The sequence below is a fragment of the Peromyscus maniculatus genome, chromosome 12 (genome assembly GCF_049852395.1).
Source record: "Peromyscus maniculatus bairdii isolate BWxNUB_F1_BW_parent chromosome 12, HU_Pman_BW_mat_3.1, whole genome shotgun sequence".
Classification (NCBI taxonomy): domain Eukaryota; kingdom Metazoa; phylum Chordata; class Mammalia; order Rodentia; family Cricetidae; genus Peromyscus; species Peromyscus maniculatus.
In genome coordinates, this window is record NC_134863.1 from 47,014,272 (window position 1) to 47,024,078 (window position 9,807).

Sequence of the window (9,807 nt, forward strand, 5' to 3'; positions counted from 1 at the left end):
ATTTAAGTGTAAGAGCTAGTCAGTAATAAGCCTGAGCTACCAGCTGAGCATTTATAATTAATATAAGCCTCTGAGTGATTATTTGGTAAGTGATTGCCAGGCTTGCTGCTGGGGCAGAAACTTCTGCCTACAGATACTCACACGTACATAAATTAAAAATATCTAAAACATTTTTTTTTCTGCAGGAATTCATGAGTTGGTTTTAAATTTTTTGGGGAAATGGAAAAGGCAGAAAGAAGAACAAGGTTTTAGAAGATAAACGTGGTTTAATACTTGCATTACTGGTTTTATGGTGGACTAAGTCACAACAATAAAGGTTGGGCAGAATTAATATGAAGACAAAGACATTAGTGAAATAAAAAGTTCAAAAATAGATAAAAAAAAAATAGAGCTGATGATGTAGTTTGGTGGTAAACATTTGCCTAACATGTGCAACACCTGGAACTTAGTCCCAGAATCATATATAAATTAAAAAGCCAAAAAGATAAATCAGAAATGATCAGTTGATCTTTCACGTATTTGCTTAAGCTACTAATTGAGGGAGCTGTTGATTTTCTTTTTTGTTTTTTGTTTGTTTGTTTTACAAATGGAAATATTATGAACTAACTAAGCAAATATATCACCCTTAAAACTCAATTTAATGAAAAAAAAAACCCTCAATTTAATGTGGACCACACACAGAAAACAAAGCTAAAACCATAAAACTTTTAAAATAAACTTTATATTTGCAACTGTGGGGCATGCAACTTTTTTTAAGGGAAAAATGGTACTAAATATAAATTTAAACTGCATTTAATATAAATTAAAAACTGTTGCTTATTAAAATGTATTTTCAGAAAATAAAAATGATAGTCACAGACTTGGAGAAAACTGTGTGTGTGTGTGTGTGTGTGTGTGTGTGTGTGTGTGTGTGTGTATGTATGTGTGTGTGTGTAAGAGAGAGAGCATGTGTAAATTAGAATTGCAAGTCAAATTGTAATTTATAAAGAATATACATTCATAAGAAGAGTGCAAATCATGCAATTTTTATTTGTAATGGGCAAAAGAGTTGAACAGACACTGTAAAAAAAAAAAAAAAGCCATATAGAGTGCCATTAGCACCAGAAAATGATCTGCATTTAGTCATTAGAGAAACGAGGTTTCAGGGGAATAGCAGGTCACACTCCATTAGCATAAATAAGTTAATTTCTGGAATGGAATAAAATTCATACACAGACCATTCAAGAACAGCCAGGTGCAGGTGTTGTTTGAGAAAGAAGCATTATGTTCAGTGGAGAAAAGCTGATTTTTCAACAAAAGAAACAAAGAAATTTTAAAAAATGGATTTAGACATAGATTTTCAGCTTTCAAAAATTATTCTAGAACAGAACATAAACTCGATGTAATTTGAATAAAGATAACAGAAGAAAATCTTGGTGGCCTTGGGAACAGGGAATTTTTAGATATTTTATGAAGATCACAGTTCACTGGAGTGTGTGTGTGTGTGAGACTTCAAAACAAGTTTGTGATGTTCTTCTTCCTTCCTGTCATATTTTACAGTACAACCACATTGAACATAATCTGACACATTTTCATGCAGGGCTTTTTAAAAATGACTTATCAATTATTTAAAAAACTTTTCAATGACACGTTGTAGTTTTATTATGTGTGTGCATGCGTATGCATGTATGAATTATGTGGAGGTCAGACGATAATTTGGGAGGAAGCTGGCTCTTTCTATTCATTTTTTTATACATAAAGACATTTCCATTTGACTCAGCTTAGATGTCTTCAGAGGCAAAGTTTGCTATGGTATTTGCTCATGATTTTGTTTAAAAAGCCACTTCTCTGCATTGGAGTGTCTTTCTTTCTTTGTATATTGATGAATTGCTAGTTTTTCTTCTATCAATAATTCTAAAAATGTATTTGCTTAAGTTCATCATTTTAAATAATTCATGTATCTATCTAACTAATGTTTACTTTCATTTCTTTGATTTTAATTCTATTAATTTTTAAAATATTATCACCATGCATACTTGTTCTAGAATTTTCTATTTCTTAATTTCTAAAGCTTAAATGATTTCTGTGTAAGATGGTGAAGTAGAGTCTGTCTCTATGTGAACCATTTAGAGAGGGTCAGAATAAGTGAAGATAGATTATATCCAAAAAACAAAAATGAGAGAGAATAGAAGATAATAAAAGAAATCTTCGGCAATCTATGGAGGAAAATGAAAGGATCCCAGAAAATGCAGGAGTAGGGTAGGGGCAGGTGAGACATGTATTGCAGAGAACTAAGCTAAACACGGTCTCAGTGCTGGCATGGAAGCAGGAACAGAAGCTTCTTTCAGAAGGGAAGCTAGAGGGAAGTCTAGAATTCCCCCAACAGAAGGATCAGGAGTTCAAGGTCATCCTAGCCTAGGTTAGCTACTTGCCTACCTAGACTATATGAGATCCTATCTCAAATCCACCACCATAACAGAAAGGTTAGATGATAAGAGGTATTTAATGTTCCTGTGGCATAGAGAACAGAAATGTTCTAATCTACTTTTTATGGTTGATGTGACTCCTGAAAGGCTTCAGGTGTCACACCCGTGGCTTGGGTCCACCTTCCCCATTACACAGTCTAGCACCATGCCTTCTGTCTCTATGGATACATCAAACCCATAACCTCTAGAGTTTATAACAGCGCCTACTCATCATTATAGTATTAACTCTTTACAGTGTTTCAGTCTCCTGGGATTTTCCTTTAAGGATGGAAGCCTGTTGGTGTGTTTGAACATTTAGTTATGATTTGTATACATTTAATAACCAGGAAGGAACATCTATCCATGCCTAGTCATTCTGCCTTTTAATTACAAGTCTGATAGTTAAGGAATATTTTGTTCAAGGCCATAGCTTGTATCTCTAGATCTTAGAACATTGTTAATGAATATAAAGTTAGTAAGTACTTGCTGAATGGCTTCTCTGTCATTTGAATTCTAGTTAAGGACATCTAATTCTAGCCAGACTACTCACTTTCCATTGTAATGATATATTTAACTCCGTGTTCTACCCACTTCAGATTCTTAGCCTCTAAAGTACCCAAATGACACAAAATGTTACCCAAAGTAGCACCAACATTTTTCAAGCTCTATCGTCTTTATAAAAAATAAACTCTGGGGGTAAGGGGAGGGGGTGGGAGGGGGGAGAATAGGGGAACCCGTGGCTGATATGTAGAACTGAATGGTATTGTAAAATAAAATAAATAAAATTAAAAAAAATAAACTCAGAAGGATGAAGTTTGTTCATATAACTATTTTTACAGTTGTAGTCGCAAAAAGGAGATATTAGGCTGGCCATGTTTAGGAGAATATTTTCATTGTGGGAAAAACAAAGAAAGGAAGAAAGAAAGAAAAATGTATGTAAATAAAACACATAAAGTATATCTTTTGTTAAGATAAATGTTGTCCAATATTAACTACTTGGCTAACATTTTCAGTAAATATAATAAATGTTTTAATAAGCAGTCTTCTGCTAATAAAGTAGCATACATATTGAAAAGCAAATATTCCATGGTTGTTCTTGGAACACTTTCTCTTTCTCTTTTCAGCTAGTCAATTCAATTTAATGATTAAACCTATTGTAGAGTTTTGGTGTGATAACTTGAGTCTCATTCCAAAGGTCCAATATGGGTCAATGGTATCCATTCAAGGTATAATTCAAGGGGTGGACAAAACTGTGCTCGGGATTGAATGACAGAAAACTTCATAAATTAGAAAATAGTTGCCTGGGTGTACTGAGTGCTCAGAAGATACAAGACATCATCTTAAATCTTCAAAGGCATTGTCACTTGAGCAAAAAAACTTATCCCTCGAACAAGACTCCCTTCCTTTTCATAGACAATTTTGTATTTAAAAAATATTTAGCGAGTAGACAGGTGAAGAAACAGGAAGGGGGAGAAAGGATAGGAGAGTATCTGTAACTGGAGAGTTGAAATTGAACACTACCCCCAGGCACCTCAGCATACTTTCTTCTATTCATAAAACAGGACTCTGACCTTTTTTTTTTTTTTTTTTTTTTTTTTTTTTTTTTTGAACACTAAAATGGCCTTAGTGTTCCAGGATCCATTGCAGGAGTTGGATTTATTACTGTGTAGATTTATTCTGTGGGAAGTACTAAATTGAGAAAAAGGAAAAAAAGACAAGTGTCTGTGGGCAGATTCTTTTCTGAGCAGCAATAAACTCTCCTTTCCTTTCCCGATAACATACATTTTCTACTGAGTGAGAATTATGAGTGCCATAAAGTCTGGCCTTGGATTTGGGACCATATAAACCTTCTGAAGTCCTTGCTAGGCTGAGGAACAAGTCTGTCCTATGGTAGGGTAGAAAGTCTATGGCTGATGTAAGGAAGGAACAGAAAGCAGGGAATTCTTAGAGCCAGAACTGAAGGATATACAGTTAAATAAGACATCACCATTGTGAACTGAGGTTGAGATGCCCTCTCATGAATACAAATTGAAGAAAGCATTCTCTTGCATTGTATTGTGACCATCTGCGCATGTTTAGAGTAGGATTAGCTCAAACTGGTACATGTCAAAGGAAAGAGATGCAACGAAATCCACATTTGTATTTAACTTTCACTGTCAAGTGTGATGGGACTCAAAGTCACGCTGCTTCTTGCATTGCAAGTCCCTTGCTGTTAGAAGCAGGAAGCCAACAGAGATAGCTCTCTTACGTCTATCCTTTGTGAAAATACATTAGACATTTTTTAGTGAAAGGGCTGGGATTCTGGAAACGCACAGATTTCCTCCAATATCAATGCACCCTGCACGATTACTGATCATACGAGCAAGCAGAGGCTATAGGTAATTGGAAATATCTTAATGAAGCCTAGAGTCCAATGGTCATGCACACATGGCTTCAAGCAGCAGCAGCAGGAAACACAAATGTCGCTCTTTAAACACCCAAACTTGCATTCCTCTTACTATTTTGAAAGAAAGCATGAAGATTTGGTAGATTTGTTGTGTCATTTCTGAATACAACTATTTGAGAATTCTTGATCCATGCTATGGATTGAATGCATCCTCTCAAAATTCATATGTTGAAATTGAGTTCCCAACATCACAGCATTAAATATCAAAGTTTTAAAAAGGTGATACAGCAAGAAAACACCTCAGAACCGAGAGGCAGACCTTCACCAGACGCCAAAGCTGGAGCTCACTTTCCTTCAGACTCTCAGGAAACTGTGGAAAAGAGATTTCTGTTGTGTATAAAGTATCCAGTTACGTTACTTTGTTGTAGTTCTCCTAACAGACTAAGTCCACCTTCTAGTTTCTGTAGGATTTATTTATCCGTTGCAGTAATTCAAATCTAGTGGTAGGAATCTGATAGGTTCCTAAATGGTGCCTCTTTTCTCTTTAACAACGTAAATAAGGATGGAGAATTTGTCATCAATGAGAACTGTGACCAAATATATATATATATTTGTGTGTGTGTGTGTGTGTGTGTGTGTGTGTGTGTGTGTGTGTGTAAAAAGAGAGAAATGGAGTCGGGCAGTGGTGGCGCATGCCTTTAATCACAGCACTTGGGAGGCAGAGCCAGGCGGATCTCTGTGAGTTCGAGGCCAGCCTGGTCTACAGAGTGAGATCCAGGAAAGGCACAAAGCTACACAGAGAAACCCTGTCTCGAAAAACCAAAGAGAGAGAGAGAGAGAGAGAGAGAGAGAGAGAGAGAGAGAGAGAGAGAGAGAGAGAGAGAGAGAGAGAGAGAGAGAGAGAGAGAGAGAGAGAATAAGAATTTGTATTGGGTATGCAGAAAAATCTCAATTATCAAAACCAGAGCCTTAATTGGTAGAGTGACCTTTCAACAAGAGGCACAGTTCAGAAACAGGAGCGGGACTTTAGAAGTCCATTTGCTTGTTGAAGGTTACTGGAATTCTATAGACCACATCTTAAAGAGCTTCTCTGCCTTTCAAGCCAGTGGTTCACTTTAGAATAATTAGAGTTGATTTGATCTGTGACTTGTTGGCTATTTTGAATTTGTCTTTCCATTGTAATTAGGCAGTGGCCTGGATGAAAACGACTAAAAAGTGAAGGTTTTTTTTTGTTGTTGTTGTTGTTGTTTGTTTGCAGTTTTGCACTATGAAGATCAAAACAGACAAACTATGATGCTGCGAAGCTGGAAGAAGCGCCTTAGCAGTCTCCCAGACGACGGCAAAAGCATGGCCGCTACTACAGCCGCAGAAATGTAGCGATACCGCTGAAGACTCAGAAAACCTGGGAGCCGACGCATGACTCCGAGTGCGTACTCCACAGACTGCAAAAATACATGAGAATCATAAACACGAAGACAGCAGACTTCCCAGAGACGACAGCAGAGCGCTCTGATCGTCATGCCTACCGCAACATTGGGAACTGGGATTTTCAGCTCTTGTCTCAAAAAAAAAAAGTGAGTGAATTTACTCTGGTTTCCTGTGTGCGTCTGAGAACAAAACCACTGAGACCATCATGAATGATGCAGGTTCAAACCCAGCGTGGTACAGCCAGTGTCGCACAGGTACATAAGTGCAAAAATGTTCTCCCAGCCTCGGTTCCTGCATTTGTGACACAAGAAAAATGACACCTGCTTCACATGTAGGTGTCAGGACTAAGTGAGACAAGACACGTGAAGCTCTGAGTGTGCTGTCTTGGTCACAGTAAGAGCTTTTGCAGTTGTCAGGTACACAAAAATCAATTGTAAAAATAAATACCCCCGCTGTAGCCAAATAGAAGCTTTTCATTGGAATTTTCTCAGAATGGAAGTTGGAGATTGTCTGTATTTTTTCTGTTTTTTTTCTTAAACAGTCTTATTTATTATTCTGCTCGTGTTGTTGAACTCTGAGCAATCCTCCAGCCTCAGCATTCTGAACACTGATACTGTGAGCCTCTATATGCCTAGCATAGAAGCTTTTTGTTTTTGTCTTTCACAAAGAAGTTACCATTTTTCATGAAAAAAAACCCATTATGTTTATATGAAATGAGTTTTGAATATAGTAATTTAGACACAACTTGATGTATGCATGCACATGCATTTTTTTAAAAAAATAAGACATTTATGATTAGTCAGGTATGTGGGATCATGCCTGTAAACCCAGCACTTGGGAGGTTGAAACAAGAGGATCACTATGAGTTGAGGTCATCCTGGGATACATCGCTATGAGTTCCGGGATAGCCCAAGCTATAAAGTAAGTTCTCACAAGCAAACAAAGAAAGCATTCACAGTTACATTGGTTTCTCTGAGATATGCATGAACTCTGTCTCTAAGAAAATAATTAATTGAAGAATAATTTATAATTAAGTAAGGGACTGAAGAGGAATGGCATCAAATGAGATGGGTAGAATGAAACAATGGGAGGGAAAGATAAGAAATACCCAGCAGTTCGTGGAAAAGAATAAAACAAAATAGAACAGAATTAAACAGAACTAAACAAAAAAGAAACAGAACTAGAGCACATTCCAAATAAAATTTCCAAGGCAGGCAGCAGCAGCAAACAGTATCAGTTTTCATCCCCACCCCCACCTGCCACTCCGCTCTATTTTAAATAGTGATAACCCTCTAGTTTTCCACTGGCTTTACCCCCATGCTGAAGGATATCCCTTATATAAAGAGCCAACTGAAAAACTAACCAAGGACAAAGCTCATCTTTCCGAGGCTCTAGTCTGTTACTACTCTGAGAAACAGGACTTTTATTACTTTTTATGTTTCCTTCAGGGGCCTTAGCCCTCTAGTAGCTCAGAGGTGTGTCCACAGGTAAGCAGCTCTCGCTAAGCCTTTGACCATTATGCAGTCTCTGTTCTCCAGTCTGTACAGTTCCTCGTGTTGCCTTTGTACTTTGTCCCTGTAATGGTTTGGTTTAACTGTGTCATTTCTAAGTCACAGGTTTTCCTTTAAAAATAGATGTCATTATGAAGAGCAGCAAGAAGGAAGAGATTTCTCAAGTGTATCTCCTTTAAATGAGATCTTACACACCTAACAGTGAGGACGACTCTTACGGTTTTCTTTTTTTTTTGGTTTTTCGAGACAGGGTTTCTCTGTGTAGTTTTGCGCCTTTCCTGGAGCTCACTTGGTAGCCCAGGCTGGCCTCGAACTCACAGCGATCCACCTGGCTCTGCCTCCCGAGTGCTGGGATTAAAGGCGTGCGCCACCACCGCCCGGCCGGTTTTCTTAAAACTGAATTAAAGTATTTTACAAACCTCACAATTTTAATCTTATTCTTTTGCCCAGCTTAATGTCTTCCTCTGTTTCTTTAACTGCTGCCAACACAGTATTCTCTGAATTCCAGTCTTCCTGGGTGGAGTAGGGATGGTGCCATTCCAGGCTACCTCTTCAGCAGCAGCCAGTATCGACCATTTGTTCTCAGCCACGAGATTCTGCAGCCTGGCGCCATTGGACCAAGGCAGCAGGTCCTGCCTTCCCTGAGGGCAGACTCTTCCTCCTTACTGGCATTGTTTACTCCTATCCACTCAGTTTCACATGTTCTGCATGTCAACTTTCAATCCCTTTATAAGCAGTGGTTCTCAACCTTCCTAATGCTCTGGCCCTTTAATACAGTTCCTCGTGTTGTGGTGACCCCCAACCATGAACAAGTTATTTTTGTTGCTACTTCATAACTATAATTTTGCTACTTTTATGACTCATAAGGGAAATCTGCGTTTTTCAGTGGTCTTAGGTGGGGGTCACAACCCACAGGTTGAGAACCACACCACTGTTTTATAGTGACTCTCCAGAAGCCAAGGGATGCAGCATTGGAATCTTTGAAACTGTACTTTTGAGTTCCCAAGGGCTTCATTTTAACACCATCATTATAACACAGCCACACTAACAGCTCTAAAGTTCCTTCTTGAGATGGATTTCTACGTGGGTGCTACATGGTTGCTACATGTTTGTATACATGGTTGCTTGGGAGTCGGTGCTCATAACTATTTACCTTTCTAGGATTTAGCTAAATAAACCCAAATACATCTTGTTAATAATTTCTATTATTACTCATTCTATCAACTCAGGAATTAAAATAGCCCAAAGAAGCCAATTCACAACTCATTCTTCACCCTGCTTATTCACACACATGCATATTTTTATACGTACGGCTGCTAGCCACTAGGCATCAACTAACTGCTGTCTTGCACTCCATAAGTGGCATTGTAGAAGGCAGCCATTGCCTGGACAAGGTCCTCCCCAGCACTGATATATCAGGTGACAGAGTCAGAGGTTCAACTCCCCCCCCCCCCCCCGCCCCATTGGACTATAACAGGGTGACATTACCTCTTTGGATCCTTACTGTCAACCTCCAGATGCCCAGTCCCAGAACAACGCCCGTCAGCAGCCCACACACAATAGCCACCAGCACCCGGACGTTGCAGGAATGACAGGAACGCATGCTGAAAACAGGCCACTGCACCACTCGGTGTAAAACAGCTAGTGTCTCCTTTAGTCAAAAATTTTAATCAGAGACCATTATAAAACATGGAAAGAATCCTTCCTTTCAGTGGTCTGTCAGGCAGGCATTCTCATGTTTGAAGAGTTTTGAAGTTAATTCAGCATGATGTAGTTGGAATCCCCGAACAGAAGGTGTGTTTCTGCTTCCAGTGTGATCATTCTTCAGCGTGAGAGACCAAGTGACCAGGGCTCTCAGAAAAGGAAACCTAGTCAGGGCAATAAAGAAGGGGAGGGATCAGCCTAGCGGGTCAAAGGGTGAATCTGCAGACAAGAAAGACAGTGAAGGAAGGAGGCGAGCAAGGAGAAGCCAGAGAGGAAGTCAGGAAGGCAACGGGTCGCTCTGGCTGTCTATAGCTCAGCCAGGTGCTTCAGGAGG

The 9,807-nt window shown here is 38.8% G+C and overlaps 1 protein-coding gene across 1 annotated transcript in view; it reads right to left on the reverse strand.

The window, feature by feature from the left end:
- Nucleotides 1-9,583, reverse strand: part of Adgrg7 (adhesion G protein-coupled receptor G7) — a 55,898-nt gene extending 46,315 nt beyond the window's left edge. Inside the window, exon 1 of the mRNA XM_006995774.3 lies at nucleotides 9,258-9,583. Coding sequence (XP_006995836.1) covers nucleotides 9,258-9,372 — 115 coding nt within the window. The 5' untranslated portion in view covers nucleotides 9,373-9,583. The remainder of the gene's footprint in view (nucleotides 1-9,257) is intronic.
- Nucleotides 9,584-9,807: the final 224 nt, after the last annotated feature.